The sequence below is a fragment of the Pezoporus wallicus genome, unplaced genomic scaffold (assembly GCF_028554395.1).
Source record: "Pezoporus wallicus isolate ANWC-B61680 ecotype Strahan unplaced genomic scaffold, APGP_CSIRO_Pwel_v1 contig_8488, whole genome shotgun sequence".
Lineage (NCBI taxonomy): Eukaryota > Metazoa > Chordata > Aves > Psittaciformes > Psittacidae > Pezoporus > Pezoporus wallicus.
The window spans coordinates 312,693-338,377 of record NW_026641095.1 but is presented as its reverse complement, the minus strand read 5'-3'; the positions used below and the strand labels follow the sequence as shown (position 1 = coordinate 338,377).

General features: G+C 57.7%; 1 protein-coding gene across 3 annotated transcripts in view; it reads left to right on the top strand.

The window, feature by feature from the left end:
* Positions 1-201: 201 nt before the first annotated feature.
* The window catches only part of KCNH6 (potassium voltage-gated channel subfamily H member 6), a 30,422-nt gene continuing 4,938 nt past the window's right edge, over positions 202-25,685 (top strand). Inside the window, exons 1-10 of one of the 3 annotated variants that reach the window (XM_057421975.1) lie at positions 202-428; positions 3,550-3,780; positions 11,829-11,984; positions 14,607-14,716; positions 16,333-16,645; positions 18,036-18,247; positions 21,025-21,453; positions 22,158-22,557; positions 23,144-23,343; positions 25,397-25,649. In XM_057421975.1, the coding sequence (XP_057277958.1) occupies positions 353-428; positions 3,550-3,780; positions 11,829-11,984; positions 14,607-14,716; positions 16,333-16,645; positions 18,036-18,247; positions 21,025-21,453; positions 22,158-22,557; positions 23,144-23,343; positions 25,397-25,649 (2,380 nt within the window). In that variant the 5' untranslated portion in view covers positions 202-352. Of the gene's footprint in view, positions 429-3,549; positions 3,781-11,669; positions 11,761-11,800; positions 11,985-14,606; positions 14,717-16,332; positions 16,646-18,035; positions 18,248-21,024; positions 21,454-22,157; positions 22,558-23,143; positions 23,344-25,396; positions 25,650-25,685 lie in introns of those variants that run through there. The other 2 variants (XM_057421976.1, XM_057421977.1) reach the window with 2 other exon arrangements.

Sequence of the window (25,685 nt, the reverse complement as noted above, 5' to 3'; positions counted from 1 at the left end):
CCCGGAGCTCCGTCGGGCCGGGGAGCGGTGACTAAGCACTTTGGGGATGTCTCCTCTTGTTAGTTTACTCCATCACCTTCTCCCCCTTTCAATCGGGTCCTCCCCCCTTGATCCCCCCCCTCCCCCCCCCCCCCCCCCCCCATCCTCATCCTCGCCGGGCTGTGCGGGGCGGGCTGCGGGGTTCCCCCTTCCGGCCACCGGGAGCATGGGAGCCCCGGGCCGGCTCCGCTCCAGAGCTTGGGCAGCGCTGGGGTGAGGCGGAGCGGGGCCGAGCCGAGCCGAGCCGAGGCGCTCCGGGGCCGCGCCGCGCTCCGCCGCCGCTGCCGGAGGAAGTTGGGCTCATCCCGGCGCGATGCCGGTGCGGCGGGGCCATGTGGCCCCTCAGAACACGTACCTGGACACCATCATCCGCAAATTTGAAGGGCAAAGTGAGTACCGCACCCCCGGCTCCGGAAGGGGCAGAGCGGGGCCCCCGCAGGGTGCCCCCGGGGCAGCGCCGCTGTGACCCCGCAGGGGTGGGCGACGGCCCCGCGCTTACAGACGGGGCGGCAAAGGGGGGGCAAAAAGTGGTTCCAACGCCGGGGGGGGGGGGAGATCCGCACCCCCCACACAGTGTGGGGCAAGGGAAAGGGGTCCCCGGGGTCTGCGGGGGGGTCCCCGGGCAGGGCTTTTAAGGGGTCCAAAAGCCCTACCGAGCTCGCTGCCTGTTTGCCTTCAACTCCGCGCTGCTCGCAGGCAGCCGTCCCTAGCGAGGTGTTGCCATTTGCTGTTGCTCGGAGCAATCCCTTTATGTGAATTTTGGGGGCTGGTTTTCACGTCAAAGAGAGTGAAGGGATCGTGGGCATCGGGGAGCGCTTCGGGGGGTGGGAATAGGGGTCCCGCTCCCACTCTCTGCGCACCCCAATAGGGCTGGGTCCCCCCTCTGCAGCCGGGGAGGAGGGAAGGGGGAGCGCTGGGGGCACCCCAAAAGCTGTGCTCGGGGGTGCGCTCTGGGTTTCCTCCTGTGTGCGGTTTGCCGGGGGAGGGGGGTCCCATGGCGCCCGCCCCGGCTGTGAGTGACGTGACCCTGGGGACGGGAGCGAGAAAAACTGTGCCTGCTTCCTATCAGTGCCCGCTGGGAAGCGGCGGCTGAGGAGCAGCGGGGGCAACACGGGGCGGCGGGGCCAGCGGGGCGGCAGCCAGGCCCCTGCTCCCTGCCCGTGCCTTGCCTGCTCCCTGCTTACATCCCTACCTGCATCCCTTGCCCACGTCCCTGCCTGCTCCCTGCCTGTGCCTTGCCTGCTCCCTGCTTACATCCCTACCTGCATCCCTTGCCCACGTCCCTGCCTGCTCCCTGCCTGAGCCTTGCCTGCTCCCTGCCTGCGTTCTGCCCGCATCCTGCCTACATCCCTGCCTGCTCCTGCCCGCTTGCTGCCCACTCGCTGCCTGCTCCCTGCCTGCGCTCTGCCTGTTCCCTGCCTGCACTGTGTCTGCTCCCTGCCTGCATCCTGCCTGTGCTCTGCCTGTGCCCACACCCCTACCTACATCCGTGCCCACATCCCTGCCTGTGCTCTGCCCGCTCCCTGCCTACATCCCTGCTTACATCCCTACCTGCATCCCTTGCCCACACCCCTGCCTCCTCCCTTGCCTGCTCCCTGCCAGTCATAGCAGGCACCAGGCAGGCTCTGCCCAGACATCACCCCCTGCCCCCCCTTGGCAGCTTCATGGTGTGAAAAGTGCTGGGAGACACCAACACCCCCCCCCCCCCCCCCAGGTCACATCGCTGCCATGGGCAGGGCGTGCTCCCATGGGTGCCTTTACACCCTGCAGCTCCCATGGGTGCAGGGGGGGAGGCCCAATGCTTCCCTCCCAGTGCCGGTGCTGAGCCCCAGTGCCATGGGGGCAAGGGGTGGAAAGCAAACCAGGGGTGAAAATACCCCCAGGGAGACCTGACTGCAGCTCCTTCCCATCCTGGCCCTGGTCTCATCCCCAGCACGGCTCTGGCTCCCTGCAGCCCCATAAATCCTGCCCTGCACCAGCCTAGCCTGGATGAAGCCTGGATCCGGTCCATGGAGCTGGCACTGGCTGGGGAAACACTCATAGCATCCCTCAAGTGCAGGGCTTTGGGGGAAGGTCCCCTCCTTGTGCCACCTTCCAGCTGGCAGAGCAGTTTGGATAGAGAAGGATCGGGAAGAGGAGGCTGGGAAACATTTGGCCAGGGTGGTTTGTGCTGTTTGCAGCACCAGTGTCAGCTCTGCATGGGAGAGGGAAAGGTGCTGGGGGGGGGGGGGGGGGGGGGGGGAATTCCCCACCTCAGAGCGATGTCATAGGGTGGGATGAAGCAGGAGAGCTCGGTGCAGCATCCCTGCGGCCACTGGTTTTACCGGGAGGCTGGGACAAGGCAGGGACATGAGGAAGAGCCCCGATGTGCTGGGGAAGGGTCCCCCCATCCCACCGCGCCCTGGAGCCACAGCATGGGGACCGTTCTCCCGCATTTGGGTGGAATTCCCCACGCGGCTGGAGCGCGGCTCTGGAGCAGGCAGGCTGCAGATGCCATTCCTGGGTAATCCAGGAGATTAATTGGGGTCTGGGCTGGGAGGCAGCCTCCAGACAGACCCTGACCTGCCTCCGGCCCCAGCCCAGGAGAGGCAGATGCTGCTGGGGGGGGGGGGGGGCACAGCATCCACAGCATCAGCATCCACAATCACACCCCAGCAAAGCTGACCCGGAGAGGGTCCTCCCCAGCCCCGCACCCCTGAATTCCCTGGAACCAATGGAAATGAAACCAAATCAATGAAAATGGAACCAAATCAAAGCTCCAGGCTGGCTCTCCCCCAGGATAAGGATGGAAGCGGCTCCGTCTGGGCTGGATGACGTGAGCTGGGCATGACAGCAAGTCCAGCCCAGCGGCTGCAGCAGCAGGAGGGGATGGAGTGGCACCACTCCCTGCCTCAGTTTCCCCTCTCCTCCACCTGAGCCCTTTCCTTGTTGAGTGCCGGGGCCCAGCAGAGGCTGGATTTCAGCTGCAGCCCAAAGGCAGGATTATCCTAGAAAACCTGAGGGGAATCATTAATGTGATGGGTTTCACCTGGCTCCCCATGGAGTTGAGCTTCATGCTCGCTCCTCCTCTCACCGCTTGCCTTCAGTCATCTGAGCCAAGGTGCGAAGCCTTGGAGATAACTCAGGTCGCTGATGAGCTCCTGGGGAGAGATGAATGCTGCTGCTTTTCTCTCTGCTTGCAGTGCCAGCCGGGGACAGATTGCCCATGCATTAGGCAGCAGCGAGGCCCCACATGCAAGCAGTGAGGCTGTGTGGGTTGGCCCAGCTCCAGCAGAAACTGGCTTTAATGGGGATCCCCATGGCCACCAATTCACGTGAAATCAGGGAAAGTGGGGGAATTTCTCCTCTCGGAAGAGCAGCACGGGGTAGGGGGGGCTCCACTGCCCAGTGTCTCTGTATAAGCCCCACAGTCGGTAGCATCCAAAAGCCCCAGCACCCTCTATCCACGATGGGGCTGCCCTTCATCCCTATGGGTCTCCCTCAGCCTGGTGCTCTCCTGGCTCCCTGCAGACCGCAAGTTCCTCATCGCCAACGCGCAGATGGAGAACTGCGCCATCATCTACTGCAACGACGGCTTCTGTGAGATGTTTGGTTACTCCCGCGTGGAGGTGATGCAGCAGCCCTGCACCTGTGACTTCCTCACCGGCCCCGACACCACCAAGAGCTCCATCGCGCAGCTCACCCAGGCCCTGCTCGGCTCCGAGGAGTGCAAGCTCGAGATCCTCTACTACCGCAAAGACAGTAAGAGGGGCTTGATGGGGTGAGCTGGTGCTGGGAGCTGTCACCTGGCCTGGGGCTGGGGTGCCAGGAGCTGGTGGTGGGGTGCGAAGGGGGCTTGATGCTAACAGGGCATTGCTTTGTCCATGGGGGCTGGCACTGGGATGGAGCCGTCTTCGCTGTGACGGGGACCTCAAGCGATGGAAGTTGTTCATCGAATCACAGCATGGTTTGGGTTGAAGGGACCTTTAAGCTCCTCCAGCTCCAACCCCTGCCACGGGCAGGGACACCTTCCACTGGAGCAGCTTGCTCCAAGCCCCTGGGTCCAACCTGGCCTTGAACACTGCCAGGGATGGGGCAGCCACAGCTTCTCCGGGCACCCTGTGCCAGCGCCTCAGCACCCTCACAGGGAAGAGCTTCTGCCTTATACCCAACCTAAATCTCCCCTGTTTCAGTTTGAACCCATTGCCCTGTCACTGCAATCCCTGATGCATCCTTGTAGCCCCCTTCAGCTATTATTGCCAGATTATTTGGGAATGGGGTCATTCACAGCTCCTTGGTGATGGCTCAGAGCTCCCAGAGCCGCAATGGCCTCACTCCCTGCATCACGAATGAGGATCCGGTGGGAAGCCCATGGAGGAGCCAGGCTGGGGCATGGTTTTCCTGGCCTACACTCCAAGACAAGATGAGACAGATCCTTCATCCCTGCCAAAAGCAGGCACAGGCGATGGCCTCGGAGCTGCCATTGCAGTGAGCAGGAGGCGGCTGTGCGTGCACAGATGGAATTACGCTGGGATGAAAATGAAGCTTTGATGGCCCATACGAGTGATTAGTGGTAATGCTGCAGGAAGTTAAACACATATGTAGTGCTTGGTGCTGCAAACCAGCAGTGGCCACGGCTCCCGGGGGTGGGGATTGCAGATCCAGTGCTCAACAGAGGTTAAAATAGGAAGTATTCCCCTTTTCCAACCTGTGGAGCTTTCCCATGGCTTCATCAGGGACTGAAGGACGAGGGGTGATGGATTTAAACTGAAACAAGGCAGATTTAGGTTGGAGATAAGGAAGCTCTTCCCTGCGAGGTGGGGAGGCCCTGGCACAGGTTGCCCAAAGGTGATTGCCCCATCCCTGGCAGTGTTCAAGGCCAGGTTGGACAGAACCTTTGACAACATGGTCTAGGGTGAGGTGTCCCAGCCCATGGCAGGGGGTTGGAACTCGATGATCTGAAGGTCCTTTCCAAGCCGCTCTATGATCCTATGATGGGCTGAGCAAGGGGCTGCACCCTGCAGGGGCAGGATGGAGGAGAAACAACTGGAAGCAAGGGGAAGGAGAAGGCAGGAGCCCTGGCTGCCAGCCCAGCGCTATCTGCGGGCTGGGACACGGGTGTGCTGGCCTCCCTCCCAGACCCTATCTCCCGGGCTGGCATCCAGGTGCCAGTGTATCAGCCCCGGGAGTTATCCTCTGGCAGCACCCTGCGTGTTACCCCGCACCGTTAACGTGGCGGGGCTGGATCACACCCCTCACTGGCTGCCTTTCCCATAGGATTTTCCTCCCATCCTCCCTGACTGAGGCTCTTCCCGGGTGAAGAGGGCCAGGGCTTGGTTGCGCATCCCCACTTGGCCGCTGTGATTGGCACTGGAGCTCAGCACACAAGGAAGCACGTGGAGAAGTGGGTATATCCTGTTCTCCGGGTCCGTCCCCATGTGGATGCACGGCCATAGCAAGGACATGTGCAGCCTGGTTCCCCTCCCTCGGGACTGCTTCCCCATCCATCCGCGGGGACCGCTCAGCCGGGAGCCTGATCCAGAGCCTGCTTTGAAGCATTCCCAGCTGGTTGGCGGGATGCTCAGTGCTCTCCTCAGAGCCCTGCTTTTCCTCTAGGCCACAGGAAACTCTCGGTGCAGCTCTGAGCTGCTTTCTTCTCTTCTTTATTAACAAGAAAGGGGAAAACTGAAGCCAGAAACAAGCCCTTCGTGTCTATTTTTAAATCCCAGCCCCACCAGCAATCTGCTTTCCAATTGTTTCCCCCCAGCTCTCAGCCTGCGACTGCTCAGCCCAGTATAAATGGGTCTTATCGGCAAAGAAAAGGCCTTTGCATTACAGGGAGCTGCTGCTTAATTAACCAGCGGAGGCTCGGAACCCGCCTGTCCTCCTTTTCATGCCAGCAGCACCAATCTCCAGCCTCAACCTGCTGTTTATTACTGCGGTACTCCTGGCTCTGCAGCTCCCCGGGTTGTTTCCTTGCTTTTCTGGTTGCCAGAGGCTATATTAGACCCCAAATCCACTCGTCAGAGCCCCCACGGCAGGGCCAGAGTGGGATGGGTGGATGGATGAAGAGATGGATGGAGACACGGATGGAGAGAGGGATGGAGGGAAGGAAAGGGGCAGCTGTGGGTGTTTGGTACAGCAGGATGCTGAATGGTGGGTGATGGGTGTCCCTAGGGACAGCCTTGCTGCTCTGTCCGCATCCCGTGTGTCATCAGCTAATTATAACAGGGGAGCTGAGGATGAGCCCAGCTCTGGGCAGCCAAAACAGAGCCAAGAAGCAAGTACTAGTGTGGGACAAGGGCTGTCCCTCCTTGCCACAACAGCCTCAGAAAGAAGGGAGAGCCCAGCCGTGGCTCATGTGGGCTCTAATCCCCGGCTCAAAACCAGGAGATCAGGGAAAAGTTAATTTCCTCACAAGATGCTACACAGCTGGGGGGTCATTATGGGATCATCAGGAGCATCCACAGCCACCAGCCCCAGGGATATGCTCCCCGTTGTGGCCAGGGCTGAGCTGAGCATCCCATGGAGATGACCCCAAGAGGCTGGTGGCAACAAGCAGGGATGGGGTTTTAGCCCCTGAGGGTGATGTGCTTTGCAGCAAAGCGACCATCGGGAGCCGCTGGAGGCTGGTGGCCAGAGGTGCTGGGTACCACGGTGCTGGCATGGCCCGAGCAGCAGCTGGTAGCACTTAATCTGCGTGAATGTGGTGCTTATGAATATGAAAGGGGAGACGTGGGGCCAAGGCAGGTGGAGCAGCTGGTGGAGCAGCTCCATCCCGAGCCCGTGGAGCAGCTCCATCCCGAGCCCATGGAGCAGTTTGTGCCGGTCCCCTGGGGCCAGGGATTAGGGATGGGGATGGCAAACCCATTACACTGGTGCCAGAAGCTGGGCTTTCCCCCCAGAGGTCCAGGAGGAGGGGGGGGGGAGGTTGCAAAGGGATTGGGGTGCTTGAGCTGGCAGTTGTGGGGCAGGCAGGCACAGATTTGGGTGTCCACTGCACCCAAAGGGGGCAGCGGGACTCATGTGACATAGAATCATGGAATGGATTGGAAGGGACCCTAGAGATCCCTTTTGTCCCCAGCACGGGGCACATCCGTGGCACAGCAACCACCTCTCCAGTTACCGCTGCCAGGAAGCCCTGGCTGAGGCAGGCAGGGATTCGTCCAGCCCTGTCCATCCATCCATGGGGCAGACAGGGAAGGATGCAGGGGATGCCCCAGCTGGGAGCTCTTGCCTTGTTCAAACGTGTGGGTTTAAGCCAAGCTGGGGCTGTTTGCTTTGTGTTCCTTTAAGGGCCAGGCTCAGCAGAGCTGGGCTGTGACCTCCATAAGGACACACACAGTGGCCCAGCTCCAGACTGGGACTTATAAACATCCCACCCTGCAATGACAAACTCTCTGCTCCCGGAGATCCCGAGCTGTGGGCCTGATTCTACTACCCTCAGCACCACCGTTGCCCCATGGACAGCACAGCTGGGGCACAAAGCTGGAAGGGACATGTTTCCATCCTCTGCTGCTCCTTGGATGCTTTGTGCTTGGACCAGATGTCCCAAGAACAGAGGGACAGGCCCAGAGCACCCCCAGCACCCCCTGGATGCTTCCCAGGAGACTTTTCCCTGAAATCCCTGCCCCAACAGAGCCAAAATCCCACTCAAATCTCTCCATCCCCATCCTCACTGCTGTTACATTCCCAATGGCCCCATATGGCATGGGGACAGGGCCCTTGGGATGGCAGGACAGCCCTGGGAATCGCTGTCAGCACTGCAGCTTTGGCTGCACAGCCCTGCGCTAAGCTGGACTAATTCCTGCAGCCAGCAGGGATTTAGGAAGGGAAGGACCATGGGCCTGGATGTGGTCACTCACTCTGTGCCAAGGAGATTAGGCTGCATTTTGCAACTCCCTGTATTGATTTGGGACCCCTTTTGGCTCCCGGGGATCGGAGCATCCTTCCATCTGCATCCAAAACATCCCATGTGCCCGGAGGCATCCTCCTGGAAGCTGCGCTGTTGGTGGGTACCCTGAGCCACCTAGAACTCTGGATTCCCCCCCTGCTGCTGCTTCTCACCACAGAGATCCCTGCCCATCACCTCACAGGGAGAACCTCCGTCCTCACACCATTACTTCTTAAGGTCATTTTAGCACTTCGGGGGGTGCTGCAAGGACCGTTAATGGTTGGTCTGGTGTCACGGTGGGTTTCAGTCTCCTGATGCCCTGTCTGGGTTTGGGGAGAGGCCAGCACCCATTGCACACACCAGACCCCAAGGGTGCCCCATCTCTCACCAGCCCATCATTTTCCATCCCACCTCCAGGATTTGCTGTAGGCTCTCCCAGCAATCTGCTCTTCCCGTTGAAGTCTTTACCCAGCCCTGACACTGATTTTTCCCTGGACAAGAAGGAGCAAGGCTGGGCCCTCCCAAGCATTTCCCTGGCTTTGCCATGCAGCCCCATCCGCATCCTTGTCCCCATGCCCTTCCCAGCCCCTCTCCTCTGCTCCTTTATGTAATACCACGATAGATTTAGCCACTGTGCCATGAGACCCTGCAGATTAAATCTACCATCCAGGGGGAGGGAAGGACTCAGGAAGAGCTCAGAGGGCAGATTAATAGCTTGATTTTAATATTCATAACAATGCAGTTCGTGTCCTGCTCTCGGAAACCCCCGTGTCCTCTTGATTAGTTTCATACTGATGATCCCAACAAAGGCATTAACCACCGCGGATCAGAGCCGGGGAGGGAGGGCCCCCGATGGTGACATCTTTAATGTTATTAAATGCTCACTTTTATCAAGGTCAGAAGACAAAGATGGGTTGGGAAGCACAAAGCTCAGCCTGGGGGAGCTGGGCTGTGGGCTGGGACGATCCAACCCAGGCCTGGGGTTTAGGGAATGAGCCCATGCAAACCCATCGCATAAACCCATGGAATGGTTTGGGTAGGAAAAGGACCTTGAAGCTCATCCAGTTCCACCCACTACAACACCTTCCACTGGAGCAGCTTGCTCCAAGTCCCATCCATCCTGGCCTTGAACAGGGATGGGGCAGCTTCTCTGGGCACCCTGTGCCTCAGCACCCTGGCACTGACTGCGGGAGCCTCCAAAGCTGCATCCCTGCTGCATCCCTCCTGCCGAGCCCTTTGGCAGCCCCAGGCTGGGTTTCCCAGCGGAGGGGCATGCAGCAGCCCCACAGAGCTCACTGCAGGTTGTGAATGCCCCCGGGCTCCTCCAGGAGATCATTTGGCAGCTGGATAAAATTAGATGGATGGAGCTGAACAGCTGAAGGGAAGAGACAGGCAGATGGATGGGGACAGTGATTGAGGAATGGGGATGGGAGCAGGGTGCCCAGTTTGGGGTGCGGGGAAATGCGGAGGCTTGGCATTCCCATCCCCATTGACCAGGGGGTTGGAACTGGACGAGCTTTAAGGTCCCCTCCAGCCCAGCCCAGCCTGGGATTCTCTGATTCCATATAACCTGATGCTCTATCACCCCCTCAATGCCATCCATGCAGTGGATGCAGGTCTGAGCAAGGCACCAAGCTCCTGGCACACAGGGCTGTGCCTGGCAGATCCACTTCTGGGGTGATTCCCCTGGGTTTGGAGAGTCCCACACCAAACTGACAGCCCTGAACAGGGCAGATCATCATTATAGGTCCCTTCCATAGGTCTAGTCTATTCTATTTAAGAAAGGATCAGCCTGGCGGTGTGCAGCAGCAGCTATAACTCAGGCTGAGCACCTCTCAGATTTGCAGGATCAAACCAGGCACCAGCTGCCTCCCAAACCCAACCCAAACCACATCCCAGCTGCTCCTTATATCCCTCCAACTGGGCTGTAACTGGGCCCAGTTTTCAGCTGTTCAGCGTGGGCAAGGGATTAACACTTTGTGTACCACCTCGGGACCCAGATCCCATGAGATCCCATCCCTTCCCACCACCATGGAGGGGTTTAAGAAGGAAAAGTGAAGCAGTGAAAGGGATGCAGCAGGGCAGAGCATGTGAGCAGGATGAGGCCATCTAATTCAGGATTCCCAGTCCATGGAGCTGATGGATGAACCATGCTGGGATGCGGGTCCCTGGGAAGTTCATGATGCTTCACAGTCACTTGTGGGGGGGAAATAGCTCATTTTATAACACAACGAAGTAGGAAGCATCCAGTGCCACCGAGCATCACACACACAGGTACAGACATGCAGAGAGCCGTGGTACCCCAGGGAGAGCACCGCATCATCCCACTGGGCATGTATCACCTTAGGACACCTCACTCCGCATCACTTAAAGGACACCACACACCTATTAGATCCATAAAAGCCTCACAGGAGCCTTCCAGTATCTGAAGGGGGCTACAGGGATGCTGGTGGGGGGCTCTGCATCAGGGACTGTAGCAACAGGACAAGGGGTGATGGGTTTAAACCATAAAGGGGGGATTCAGGTTGGAGATAAGGAAGAAGTTCTTTACCATGAGGGTGCTGAGGCGCTGGCACAGGGTGCCCAGAGAAGCCGTGGCTGCCCCATCCCTGGCAGTGTTCAAGGCCAGGCTGGACACAGGGCTTGGAGCAACCTCATCCGTGGCAGGGGGTTGGATCCAGATGAGCTTTGATGCCCTTTTCCAACCCAAACCATTCCATGTTTCTATGAAAGGGAGGGAAAAGGGCTCATTTCTTCCCATCCCGTGCCCGCGCATCCCTCCAAACCAGCGTTATCTGCTGGAATCCCCCCCGCCTCCTCCCCAGCTCACACATTTAAGTGGATTTCCTTTCCCCGCGGTGAACAACGATGAAATAAAGAAAGAAAGAAATAATCCCAGGCCCTTTAAACAGATTTTCCCATATCCGTTTCTTTCCCGTTCTTGTGCATGTGTGTGTGTGGATGTGCACATCCCTGACGTCAGGGCAGCTTTGGAAGTTGCCCGATGCCGGCCATCTGCTCCTGATTACAGGAGGCCCTGAGCTCCTTAAAACTGTACACAGGAAGGCTGATATGGAGCCATGGTGAGAGGGGAGAGCACGGGAGCGGGATGGCAGCGGGATGGAGCCGCTAATCCCTGGTGATCAGGGAAAAGCGCGATGAGGGATCCGCAGCCGCAATAGCTGCTGTGCAGGGAGGTGCTTTGCTTTGTGCCGCTGGTACCTGGCTGCTCCATCATTTCTAGCTCCCATTGGAACCCGTTGGAGTTAGCAGGGGGGTTGGAACTGCATGAACTTAAGGTCCTTTCCAACCCAAACTATCCTGTGATTCTACGGCTCCAGAGGCTTGGAGTAGGAGCCCATGCAGTCCCCCTCATTCCCGTGACACTGAGCCAATCCATGTGCCCACTGTGCCTCAGTTTCCCCATGGACCACTCCATGCCAGTGTCTTTAAGGGATGTCTTTGGGGGCCGACCCATTGATCCCACCACACCCTGCTGCCCAGTGTTGGGAACGGGGCACTGGTCAGGCTCAGCCCCATTGCCCCCATCCAGGACAGCTGAAGCCAGTCCCCAAAACCTCCCTGGTAATTGCAGGGTAATTAGCTGCAGCATGAGTACAAGCAGGATGCTTAATGAGGTTAAACCAGTACCTGAGACTTTATGAGTTCTTAATTACCCGCTTTTAATTGCTGCTCTCAAGTACATTAATATAAATGACTGTCTGGGACCAGAAGCAATCGAAGGCAAGATGTGATGGGTGTGAGCCGGGATGCTGCAGCGATACGGCTCTTTCCCAGGCCTCAGCTTCCAAACCCTCTGCTCCCCATCAGCAGGGATTGCACCCCCAGTGCTTAAAGGTCTGCTGTGTGCTGGGGGTGGTTGTGCAGAGCCCCTGATCCAGCCTCTGCTCCGCAGCCTCCTGTTTCCGCTGCCTGGTGGACGTGGTGCCGGTGAAGAACGAGGAGGGAGTCGTCATCATGTTCATCCTCAACTTCGAGGACCTGGCACAGCTCATCGCCAAGAGCACCGGCCGGAGCCTGCACCAGCGCCTGTCACAGAGCTGGCACAGAGGTGGGTGACAGCATCCGCAGGGATATCCCCACCCCTTGGCTTTCAAAGGAGCTTGTAAGGGCTGAAGGATGCACCGTGGGGCTGAGCCCCGCATCGTGCGCTGGAGCAGAGGTTTGTGTTTCTGCACAGGGAATGATCCAGCCAAAACCGGGTGACACAGGGGTGTCTGAGCCACTATGCCCCTGCAGCCTGCAGGCAGGAGGTGCTGGAACGGGACAGGACCCGTGTGTGGGGTCAATGGGAGGGCCAGGGGACATCTGGTGTCACTGATGTCATGGCTGCGCTATGGGGACATCGCTGCAAGAGAATGGCACAAGGATGATAGTGCTGGGATGGCTCTGCCCCGCCTTTGGGCTGCTCCAAAACTCATCCTGGAGTTTTGTGGGGCTTTTGGAGAGAGTGGAAAATTCCAACTCCCTTTTTTGGGAAGGCTGGATCAAAGGGAAGCTGTGGTGAGGTGCTCAAGCGGATGTGGATACCCAGCGATGCAGGTGTTAGACCTGATCATGGGAGGAAGAGCTGCAGCTCCTGTTATGCGGCCCTCGGTGCCAGTCACCGGAGCCAGAGTATCATGGACCACAGCATGAGGAAGAACTCCTTTCCACTGAGGGTGGCAGAGCCCTGGAACAGGCTGCCCTAATGGTTCTGTGATCACTGATGGGGACCCTGCCCATTGTATTGGTGTGGTAATGTGAGCTTTAATACACTTTAATACACTTAATGCACTTTAATACAATGCAAATCCACCCCCTGGAGCCACTGAGGTACTTGTATCAGCAGAGATGCTCTGTGTGGTGACAGGCTTTATGGACCCTCAGGCACCTGGAAATTACAGCCATATGTGTGTGAATGTATATACAGCCTGTGCATGTGTTCCTGTGTCTGCGAAGAGATGAGATTTGTATTTCGGGTGTGTTGCTTTAGTACCAGTTAAATTCCAGCATCACCTCAAATCCTGTGTTCAGCTCTGGGCCCCTCACTACAGCAGAGACATTGAGGTGCTGGAGCGGGGCCACAGAAAGGAATGGAGCTGGTGCAGGGCCTGGAGCCCAAGTGTGATGGGGAAGGGCTGAGGCACCTGGGGGGTTCAGTCTGGAGAAGAGAAGGCTCAGGGGGGACCTGATCGCTGCCTACAACTGCCTGAGAGGAGGATGGAGCCAGGAGGGGCTGGGCTCTGCTCCCAAGGAACAAGGGATGGGACAAGAGGAACCGGCCTCAAGCTGCACCAGGGCAGGTTTAGATGGAGCTGAGGAACAATTCCTGCCCCAGAGGGTGCCCAGGCATTGGAACAGGCTGCCCAGGGCAAGGGCTGAAGTCACCGTCCCTGCAAGGGTTCACACAGCGTGGAGACGAGGCCTCAGTGCCATGGGGCAGTGGTGGCCTTGGCAGTGCTGGGAACGGTTGGACTGGATTGCTATTAAAGGGCTTTTCCAACCCAGTTGATTCTATGGTTCTATGATCAGTGCTACTCTGCAGCCCCTCAGCTCAGTATGTGTTGAACTGTGATGCATCCATTGTCCCACCCTAAGATGGGGTGCAGAAGGCACCCGGATAAAAGGGTACCTGTTGCTTTCCCATGCATTGCAGATTGCACTGTGCATCCCTCGGAGCGTTGGGAAGTCCAGAGCTGCTGGTGCCAGCCCAGATCCCTCTCTCGTGCGTGGGTTTTCAGGCTCAGTCTTCCATTACCTGGCCATAGGCAGCTGCATTGCTGCTCCCTGGCTCTCTGGTGTGCAGGGAACATTGGCTCCTTAGCTTCTTCCAGCTGAAAAGCTGCTCTGGGCATTGGAGATGGGGTGAGCAGAAGGAGCTCCTGTGGGTCCCCCCATTGGCGGTGGCACTTTTGGGGATGCCTGAGCAGCATCGGGGCTCTTTGTCCCCTGTGCTTTTCCCCCTATGGGGAGCTTGTGGAGCATCCCACGTGCTCCAGGCTTTAGGCCACTTTTGGTGCTGTCAGTGAGTAGAACCGGTGCTGGCCCAGGCCATGAACAGCAGGATGCTTGCATTCACTCTGCTGCAGTCTTCTCCATAGACCAGCATTAGAAGAGGTCAAGTAACTTTATACCGGGTGTCTCCATTTGGGGCACTGCCAGTTCCTCTCCACATTTGGTCCCTTCTCCTCCTGAACCTCTTTCCCAGCTCCTTGCTGCATGGTCTCCATGATGGCAGCAAGGGACCTCTTTGGTCCAGCATCCCGAACAACTCCAGGGCCAGAATTGCTAGAACTTCTTAATTCCTCACTAACTCACCACCTCTTTTGTGTTGTATTCCCCCCCCCTCAAGGAGATTTAGAAGCTCGATTTCCTCCAGATCCAAATCCTTTAAGTAGCTTTGACCTCTGTAATTGGCTTAGGGATGCTCTGCACCTTGCCCACTTTGTGCCTGTAGTCCTAGGGGACTCTCCTCCAGCCTAGCAGTGCTTTCTGCCGGGTCAGGCTCTGCCCTGAGCCATGTGATGGCACGGGAACAGCGAGTGCGTTGGAGAAGGAAGGGCCACGTCCCCCAAAGCCACACAGAGGCTTCCGTAGCCTCTTCCCCTGCCAGAGCCCCGTCCCGCTCCAGCCATCGCATGCAGCTAGGTTACATCTGTGTCTCTTGTGTTTTGTCTCTCTTTCTAACAAGGTGAAGGTAGGAGGTTGAAGTGTAGTCTCCCGTCCCTGCGGCGACTCAAAGTCCAGCGGAAATCTCTGCCCACCAGTGAGTTTGATGGAGTAGCCATTGACTATGGAAAGGTAACCGTAGCTTTGTCTGATCTAAGCCAGGTCCCAGCACTCTTCCTCCGCTCTCCCCATCCCACTGTCCCTCAGCTGCTGTGGCTCGGGCCGTATCCGGTGTTAGGGGCTCCGGTGCTGGAAGCGAGCGGCGGTGCTTTGGTGGCGTGGGATCGAGCTGGATGGTGCTGCTCTGCAGGGGGAGCGGGAGAGGTGCTGAGCTCTGGAGCTGGGAGGAAGGTCTGGCTCTGCAGGGCAGGTCACCCTGGATGGTGGAGCTCCAAGGAGTTGTTCCCACCTCGAGGAGGGGACACGGTGGTGGCTGCAGGTGACTGGAGCGGGTGTGCTCTGAGCAGGGACTTGCAGGGCACAATTCCCATGTTTTCCTGGCAGGGGGCAAGCAGCTCTGGCTTCTTCCTCCTCCAGCAAAGACTGCGCTGTCTGTGATGAAGGGCAGTGCTGGCATTGCTGGCATGCTGTTGGTTGGAACTCTTTAGAGATGGCTGTTCTTGGTGGCTTGTCAAAAGTGCTCCGGGCAAAGCCGTGCTGTTTTCTGAAGTGCTGTAGCTCGAGACACAGGGCTGTGGGCCAGAGGCTTTTGCTCTGCTAATGCATCCCCAGGCGCCAGGTTCCTGCTGGGCATTGGCTGGCTCCAGGCAGCCTGGACAAAGCTGCTTCCCAAATTTGTGATACATGAGACGAAAGGTGCCCGTTTGCTCAGAGGCTGTTGTGCTCATGGCAAGTTGAAGATGCGTGTGACATTGCCGCATGCTCTGGGTATGATGCTCCTACAGACACCAGCGGTGCTCAAGTCTCTGGGTACCCCCAGGCTGAAGCTGCATAGGGCACTGCAATGGAAGATGTGCATTGAGGACAACCTGATGACCCATCACTTTGGTGGAGCTTGGTCAAGTTGGGGCTGCCAACCCCTCCAGGCACCCAATCCCAAAACATGCAGTAAGGTCCTTAGGGATGGTGAGAAGTGCCACGCTTCCTCCCTTGGCCGTAGCTGGCATGGGCATAGACCCCTAGGTTTCTGTTCCAGAAGCTGGCTGCTTTGTGCATCCCATAGCAGAAGTCGTTAAAGACTGGAAGCTCTTTAGGTCTCCAGGGAAACAGGAGGTTTAGCAATGCCTGGGGGTTGCTATAGGAGAAGGTGGACGACAAATGGAGCCCAGCATCTCCTCCAGTGCTTCCTGGTGCAGAGCATGCCCCCAGTACAAACACCAGCACAAGACCCCAAGGCGCCAACCCTCACCCTTGGTGGTGGCCTGAGCTCTTACAGCAGGTGAGGGAAGGGCATACCCGGTGGTGGGATGTAGGGACAGCATGGAGGAGCTCCAGGCAAGCCTATCCCTTAGGGTCTCCTCTTTTCTTCTCGCTCTGGCCTGCTTCCCAGCTGCGCAGCATCACCTCGCAACGCATCCCCCAGCCTCTGGTAGGAGATGGGAGCTGCCAAGCCCCTGGGGTTTTGGTTGCCCCATTTCAGGTCCTGATCCCAGTTGGAGGCAACCTCCGGAACCGCAGCGCTTCCCAGCCCTCTGCCCCTCCTCTTACCTCCCCCAGCTCCCTCTCCTTCCCCCCCAAGCACATGAGGACCCCTTCTAATGAACCGCTTTCTCCCGGCTGTCTTAAAGCCTGGTGGTGACTCCCTGATTTTGAGGGACTTGAAGACATCGCCCAAGGAGAACTGTGTGCAGTCAGAGACCGAATCCCTCCTGGAAAAGGAGCGGAGGCCGAGCCTGGAGGCTGACCCCACTCTGCAACACTCGTCCCTGAAACAAGAGCCTCCTTTGGTGGGCCCACGAGGGTCGTATTCTGCGTGGGGTTTCTTTCGGTCTCGGCCCGGGGGCAGCTTCCACAGCCTCCGCAGGGTCTCCTCCTTGGACAACTTTGAGGCTGCGAGGTCTGAGTTCCAGAGAAAATTCAGGGAAAGGAGGGCAAATTCAGGTAGGGATAAAACCCCGGAGCTGTGGGTCCTGTTGTGGGTCCAGCACATCCCGGGGGGGAGGTCTCTTACCCTGCTTTTCCCTCTGTAAAGCGGAGATAAGCTGGGATCTGCTCCATGTGATTCCCCTCGGAGGCAGGTCCTGTTCTTTGGGCAGAGCCATCCGTGGTGCTGTGTGTGAGATGTGAGACTGCAGGAGGTCGCGTTTGGATCCCGATGCCATCCCACCTCTCCTTGAGGGAGGGAAGGAAGGGGTCTGCAGGCGTGTGCAATGTGAGCTGTGTCCACGTGTTGGAGGTGGATGAGACACCAGCAAGGCCACTGTAGGAAATGTACCTCCAGCACGGTGTTCGTGTCCAGACCTCTTGTTCTCCACAGGGAGATGGTGACAGATACGATGGAGGTCAGGCAAGAAGAGCTTCAGTAACTGGGGTTGGACAGAGAGCAGTCTGTGGTGTCTGCCGTGAGAAAACAGGGTGGGGAATCACGATCCTCAGGAGGGGACACGACATAGAGGGAAGGAAGGGCAGTGAGCAGGGAGAAGGGCGGCAGCAGTTCACTGGGCACCTTCAGAATGTCTTCAGACACCTCCTGCCCATGGGTCAATGTCAGAGTGCAGGGGTAGAGGGGCAGAGAACTGGAAACGTAACCCTGCTCTGCCTGGAGGAGATAGACACTGGTTCCGATGCCTTGGGATGTTCCTGAAGGGAATGTGGGTACATGATCCCTTCCATGGCTACACATTGCCTAAGCCTGGCCACGAACTGACCTCCTCCGGGGCTTCCTCCCTGCTCCTGTACTGGGGTGACCCAGAGAGAGAGGTCCCATACCCCTGGAATCCAGCCCCACTACAGCTCTTCTTCAGGAGATAGCTCTGACCTCCCTACCTGGAGCCTGGGGATGGAGTATGCATCCAAGTGGGGAATCATCCATCTCCTGCCGTTTGGTGGCCAAAACCCAAGGCAGCAGCTCCAAAGCTTTGTTGATGAGGCTCGGGCATGCAAGGGTGGATGAGACCCACCTCCTCCTTCACCTGCTTTGGGATCCCTACCCTGTGGGTCTCACTGGGGCTGGTCCCCATCCTGTCACGGTCTTCAGAGGCAGCAAAGGATTTTGGGTGCCTCTGTATTTTGGCAGCTGGTCTGAGGCCCCTGAAGGAGGTTTCATGGCTAAAAGATGGGTGATGTGGCTGAAGAGCAGTCCCTTCTTGGGCATCTCAGGTTGGGCTTCATGTCTGAGCCACCCTGAAGGCGCCAAGCCCTTATGGCCAGGCAGACACTGGTACCTTGTGGTGGTGCCCACCTCCTGGATGCCCTTCACAGAGGCCAGGGCTCTGCAGATCTGCTTCTGCTCGCACTGCCCTTCTCAATGCTCTTCTCCATCCTCTTTCAGAGGCTTCCCATGTCAAACCCAACCCCCTGAACTCCACCTCGGACTCGGACCTCATGAAGTACCGGACCATCAGCCAGATCCCCCAGTTCACGCTCAACTTCGTGGAGTTCAACCTGGAGAAGCACCGCTCGGGCTCCACCACCGAGATTGAGATCATTGCTCCCCACAAGGTGATGGAGCGCACCCAGAACGTCACCGAGAAGGTCACACAGGTACGTGGGTACTGAGACGCCACCAAAGGCATCGGTGGGGTGGTGGTGCTGCCGTTGGGGTACAGTCACAGCCATTCCGGTGGGGTTTGGAGCTGAGGAGCAGAGAGGACAGTGACACCTGGAGTTTCTATCCTGGGAAACCCCAGTATCCCTGCGTTTGACTTAAATCTTTCTGAATGGTTCAAATGCTCCTTTTCCCCCTGAAACCAGTGTTTCTGGTAATGTGTGGCCATGGGGACACCAGCTCATGGTGGGATGGTGGCCTTGAAGAGGACACATGCATGCATGTGGCTTTGTTTGGGTGCTTGAGCGCACCAGTGGTGACACCAAGGCTCACAGGGACAGCAGATGGCACTGCACGGTCACCAACACGCATGGCACTGCACTGTCCCTGCAGGGGACACTTGGGGCAGTGCCCTGTCACTAACAGGGACATGCATGGCTTTGCACTGTCCCATAGGGGACACACAGACATCAGTGGGTGTGAAAGGTGCTGCTTCATCCTGCAATTGAACAGGGAGCTCTCCCCAGTGGGGAAACTGAGGCACGGGAGAGCCATGATGTACAAAATACACCTCGGGGCAGGTCCCGCTGGTGCTGGTAGCAGTTAATGGAAGTGACCCCAGAAAATCCTCCGGGATTGACAGTTTGATCCATCAGAGAGGGACTGTCCTCCCATCTCAGTGCCAGCAAACCTTTCCCCTCATGACCTCCATGCACAGTGGAGGCTCCCCGCAGCATGGGGCAGGTTTTAGGCTTGTTGTCCCCCTGGTTTGTCCCTTTCATCCCAAAGTCCACTCAGTCCCCCTGATCCGGGAGTGACTGCAGTGACATGGGATCATCCCCTGAACACCCCAGTGGGACAGTGAGCTGGGGGACCATTGGGGTGATGCTGGGGTGGTGGCACCGACCATGGTAGGGTGATGGGATCAGAGATGATGGGTGGTGACTGCAGTGCATCCGTGCAGCACCCACAGAGGTCAATCCTCCCTTTACTTTCAATCTCCAGGCGGGATGGAAATGGGGATGGGATGGGGTGGGGATGGGGATGGGATGGACCTCTCCTCCCCACCACATCTACACATGGCCTCCAGGGTCCTGCCTCTCCTCATCCCAAGGTCCCCCAGGCATCCCTCCAAGCCACAGCTCCCTGCTCCTGGATGCTGAATAATTCATGGATGAGGCAGAGACAGTGGTGAGACACCACTAATGGCATCTAAAAATATGGGCTGGCAGGCAGGGAGAGGCAGACATCGGCTGGTCCATGGGGAGGTCCAGCCCCACCGTGAGGGGCAAAGAGGGACAAGACTGTGGCTCTGCATTGGTTTGGACACGCTTTTGGGGGTTCTTTTCCCTTTTCTGCCTCAAATCTTTGCCATTGGGTTTTTTTATTCATTCCTACTAGGAAAACAATGAGGCTTGACTGCTCTCAAGAGCTGGGTGCCGGGAGCACCCAGAAATTCAGTACTGGCCCCTCAGAGCTGTCTCCAGCCAGGCAGGACTGGGGGGGGTTCAGCTGCTGGGGATAGGAATGTTGCTGGTTTTCCTAAAGGTGTAGGAGCCCATCTGGGCACGTCTTAGCTTTGGGAACAAGCACTGTCCCCTTCCCCACGGCGCCAGTCCCAGGCCCGTCCCGTGTCCCGTTCCCCTCCGCAGCGCCCATTCCCCTGCACAACGATTGTGTTTGGGTCACTTTTTCCAGTCCCTCCCCTCTCCATGTGCCAGCCGACGTCGGCGGCTCCCGCTGCTCCATTGGTGCTTCCATCCCCACGGGGGCTCCGGCATCGATCGCCTTTGATTAATCCCCACTGGGCTCCCCGATGCCCTTCGCGTCCCACCATGCGCGGCTGCACGGGCGATGCCACGGCCCCGGTGCTGCGCCCGCTGGGCCGGTTGCTGCCAGGGCGCGCGGGACTGGGGACCCCCATGCTGGACGCCCGCACCTCGAGGCTCAGCTGCCGCCTGGGGCGCCGGGCGAGCTGCAGGCAGGTAGGAGCAGGGGTGCACTGGTAGAGCAGGGCTTCAGGATGGAGGAGTGGTGATGGGTGGTGGGATGGGGCAGTGGGGATGGATCCGCTCTGGGCTGCAGCAGCAGGAGTCCTTGGGAAGCCTTTGAATAAGGCGGGTGTCTGCGCAGGAGGATCTGACTGCCCCCAGCTCCCTTCTGTCACCATCTCTCAGCCCTCCCTTGCATCGTGTCCCCAAGGGTGGCTTCAGAGTCCACCAGGAGCTGGCATTGGAACTGGTATTGGAGCTGGGATAGAGCTGGGACATGTGGGAACTCCCTGGTGCCGTGGGAGCGTGTCCCCATGAGGACAAACAGACCTGGGGACAGATGGGAGGGTGTTCGCATGCTGGTGCCAGGTCACCCCCTCCCTGGGGATGCTCTCTGCAAGGGACACCCATTATCTCCTGGGCTGGTGGCTCCAGAAGACACAGCAGGAGGCACTTTTCTCTCTGCTGGTAGCGTCTGAAGGGCATAAAGCAGCTGCCCCAAGGGTGCTCTGGCCATCAGAGACAGACAAGGAGCTGAGTGCACCTTGGTAAAGGTTGGATTCATCTTAAAGGTCTTTTCCAGCCTGGTTAGTTCTGATTCTATGATTCTATAGCAGTCAGCCCTTCTCTTGCCTCCTGGACAAACACACATGAAGGCAACAAAGGTGAAAAGGGTGTAGGAGACTCATTGCATGTTCCTCACTCTATGTATGAGCCCCTTGCCCGGCTCCTGGCCTTATCCACCCTCTCTCCTGGTCCTCCTCACATCCATCTCCTGGCAGGTTCTGTCCCTGGGTGCTGATGTCCTCCCCGAGTACAAGCTGCAGGCACCACGCATCCACCGATGGACCATCCTGCACTACAGCCCCTTCAAGGCCGTGTGGGACTGGCTCATCCTTCTGCTGGTCATCTACACAGCTGTCTTCACCCCGTACTCAGCCGCCTTCCTGCTCAACGAGGAGCAAGTGGAGGAGAAGCACTGGGACTGCAGCTACTCCTGCGACCCGCTCAACATCATCGACCTCATCGTGGACATCATGTTCATCGTGGACATCGTCATCAACTTCCGTACCACCTACGTCAACATCAACGACGAGGTGGTGAGCCACCCCGGCAAGATCGCCATCCACTACTTCAAGGGATGGTTCCTCATCGACATGGTCGCTGCCATCCCCTTCGACCTGCTCATCTTCCGCTCCGGCTCTGATGAGGTACAGGCAGGTCCACCAGGAATAAGGGGGGACTCCTGGGTGGACAGCAGTAGATGGAAGGGAGAGGGAGAAAGGGCTATGGATGGCTTGATGTAAGCAGTGGATGGCTGCAAGAAGAGGGGTGGTCAGAGGATGGGCAAGGATGTTATTTAGCTGCTGAGATTTTATTGAGTAGGGTCAGACACCACAAAGACCCTACTGCAAGTGCTAAGACAGCATCTAACTGGGCCCACTGCCCTTGCTGGGGCTGACCCAGGAGAGCAGGCTGGAAGCTCAGTTTAGGGACTGAATTTGGGGTCGCATTGCCAGCCAGACTCAGGATTTTGGCAGTGGGAAGGCCCTGTGGTTACTGTGCTACCTGGAGCCCCCCCCTCAGCTGAAAGCCTGTGGGGTGGGTGAAAGGCAGCTGGTTTGGGAGCAACAGTTGGCAAGGAGTGGATCCATCAGGAAACACAAACCTTGGCTCCTGTCACTTGCTCTCCTGTAGTCCCAGAGCTTGTTGCCTTTATGGTCAGCAGAGGGGAACAGCCCTTTCTGTGGCATGATCCATCCAACCTATTCCAGATGTCACCTCCAGGGCAAGGTGGTTCATGCTCCAGAAATGCATCTTCATCCTTCAAAGGGAGCACAGACAGGCTGGAGACATGGTTTTGGCCAGATTTCCCCCCTGCTTGTCCATAAGGAATCTCACCTCTCCCCTGCAGACCACCACCCTCATTGGCCTCCTGAAGACTGCCCGGTTGCTGCGCCTGGTCCGCGTGGCCCGCAAGCTGGACCGGTACTCTGAGTATGGAGCAGCCGTGCTCTTCCTCCTCATGTGCACCTTTGCCCTCATCGCCCACTGGCTGGCCTGCATCTGGTACGCCATCGGCAACGTGGAGCGGCCCTACATGGAGCACAAGATTGGGTGGTTGGACAACCTGGGAGACCAGATCGGCAAGCGCTACAACGACAGCGACCTCTCCTCCGGCCCGTCCATCAAGGATAAATACGTCACTGCTCTCTACTTCACCTTCAGCAGCCTCACCAGCGTGGGGTTTGGCAACGTCTCACCCAACACCAACTCTGAGAAGATCTTCTCCATCTGTGTTATGCTCATTGGCTGTGAGTGCCCCCGCATGTGTCCTGCGGTCCCCATTCCTGCTTTGGAGGTTGGAGGAGAAACAGGGAGAGCACATGGGATTTTCAGCCTGGAGAAGAGGAGCTGAGTGGAAACCTCAGAGCAGCTTCCAGTGTCTGAAGGGGGCTACAAGGATGCTGGAGAGGGACTCTTCATAGGGACTGTAGTGATAGGACAAGGGGTGATGGGTTCAAACTGAAACAGGGGAACTTCAGGCTGGAGATAAGGAAGAAGTTCTTCCCTGTGAGGGTGGTGAGGCACTTCTTTAGAAGTGGTGAATGTTCCATCCCTGGCAGTGTTCAAGGCCAGGCCGGATGGGCCTTGGAGCAACCTGCTCTAGTGTGAGGCATCCCTGCCTGTGGCAGGGGGTTGGAACTGGATGATCCTAAGGTCCCTTCCAACTCAAACCATTCTATGATTCTATGATTTTAAGAGAGTATATTACTGCACCTACGCTGCTGCTACACAGACAAATAGGTAGAAATACGGGTTTCAGAATCCCAGGGGTTTCAGGTCCATGGCAGATCTGGGTTTTGGCTGGTCCCACTGAGTCTTGCTCTCTCGTTGCAGCTCTGATGTATGCCAGCATCTTCGGCAACGTCTCCGCTATCATCCAGCGCTTGTACTCGGGCACAGCCCGTTACCACACACAGATGCTGCGGGTCAAGGAGTTCATCCGCTTCCATCAGATCCCCAACCCCCTGCGCCAGCGCCTGGAGGAGTATTTCCAGCATGCCTGGTCCTACACCAACGGCATCGACATGAATGCGGTGAGTACGCGACATGGAGGTCCCATGTGCTAGAACAATCCAGGTTCTAGCTCGAACAAACCCATCCTTTCAATTAGGGAGGCAGGAGCAGACTAGAGAGGCTGGAGGCAAAGTCTGCCCATCCCTTTCTCCTTCTCCCCCTGTCTGTCCATCCCTATGCATCTATTCAGAGGCCATGAAGACGCCTCTCGGCTGGAGCGCAGGTTCGGTGCTGGTGCACTGGTGAGGAGCTTAGAGTCCTCACCAGCACCAAGCCCTTCCCGGCCGGCGCCTGCTGGTGTCACAGAGCCACAGAGCACGGATCGATCCAGCTCCTCTCCACACCGCTGGTTGCTAAGCAAAGTGCATCCCGCTCTCAGCGGCAGGGAAAGGAGGGCATTTAAATAAACCTCGATCCATTTTAATTAGAGCCGGGAGAGGAGGATGTTTGTTGGCAAAGGGGGATCAATGAGGGGCCATGGTGCCGTGGCTCCGAGCCTGGCAGGGAACCTGGTACCAATGGCACCAGGGCAGCATGAGGATGAGGAAGGGGCTTGGCCGAGGAGTCCTGGGCTGGGGATGAGCTCATGGGTACAGGGTGTAAAAATGTGCTGGCTCGAGAGATGCAAGACACAGGGAGGAATAAGGAAGGACAAGGCAAGGAGAGAGATGGGACCTTGTACTCCCCATCTCTTGGCCCTGGGCAAGCTATTGGCCCACTCATTCTCAGCTCATGCCGCCTTTTTTCCATGACTTGATGCTCTTCCATCTCTGACCACCATCAGGACGCAGATTTGCGTGACTCCAACCACTCTTGTCTTCAGTTGCTGCTGCCACATTAAAGAACTGGGCAGCACTGGGAGAGCTTTGGGTTAAACCTCTCCCATGGAGGAGACCTCAGTGGCAATAACCAGAAGCAAAGCCATGGCACCCTACCAAGCCCGGATTCTCCTGGCTTAGTGCAAACCTGGGTCACAAATCCCTTGTGACAAGCTGAGCTTGCAGCTTGGACGTGCTGTCACTCACACCGATTCCTGCTGGATGCTGCTGAGATGCAATCCAAGCTGATCAATCATCCCACAGCCCGATCAATTCATCCGTCCCTCATTTCCCAGGAGGGACTCTAAGGCACTGCCATTAGCCTCTGGGATCCTGATGGAGCAGCCTGGATGTCCCAGATTTGACTGCCAACAGGATGTGAGCGGAGAGGAAAGCCCTAGGGCCAAAACCAGCCCAAACCCAGGCACATTTTACCCCAGCACCATGAATAGCAGCAGCGCGTTGGAAGTTTGACCTTGATTTCACCTTCAGATTTAGCTCTTGTTCAACACAAGTTGTTTGCCACAGGTATATTTTCTGCACAGAACCGGCCCGTGCTGCTGCTTGGCACTCAAGGCAGGTGATGTTTAATTAGGACAGCACTTTGTTACCACTCTGAGCTCTCATTCAGCCAGGATTAGTGGGTGTAAAGATGAAAAGGGGGAAATGCCACCAGTGGGTATAAATAGGTTGAGCTGGTGGTTGTTATTTATTGCTCTCATCCCTGGCCATCTGCAGGGACAGGCAAGCAGGCATCCAGCACGGGAAGATCAGAGATGTGCCCAGCTTCTGGGCTCAGGGGCTACCCATTTGGCACAGCCATGCTGGTGAAGCCACTGCCTGCAGAAGAGAAGCTGCCTGGAGACCTCAGAGCAGCTTCCAGTGTCTGAAGGGGGCTACAAGGATGCTGGAGAGGGACTCTTCATCAGGGACTGTGGTGATAGGACAAGGGGTGATGGGTTCAAACTGAAACGGGGGATTTAGGTTAGATTTATGGAAATTCTTCAATATGAGGGCGCTGAGGCACTGGCACAGGGTGCCTAAAGAAGTGGTGAATGCTTCATCCCTGGCAGTGCTCAAGGCCAGGCTGGACGGGGCTTGGAGCAAGCTGCTCTAGTGGAAGGTGTCCCTGCCCGTGGCAGGGGCTGGAACTGGATGAACTTTAGGGTCCCTTCCAACCCAAACCATTCCATGCTCCTATGACTGCATGCTGTGTGGGGCAGGTGGTGGTGTGATCCCTCCCTTGCTCTTGCAGGTGCTGAAGGGCTTCCCTGACTGCCTGCAGGCAGACATCTGCCTGCACCTCAACCGCACGCTGCTCCAGAACTGCAAAGCCTTCCGAGGAGCCAGCAAAGGCTGCCTGCGCGCCCTGGCCATGAAGTTCAAGACAACTCACGCGCCGCCCGGAGACACCCTGGTGCACTACGGAGATGTTCTCACCACGCTCTACTTCATCTCCAGGGGCTCCATCGAGATCCTCCGGGAAGACATCGTGGTGGCAATCTTAGGTGGAGAAGTCCTTCCTTGTGCGAGGGCAAGGGGTG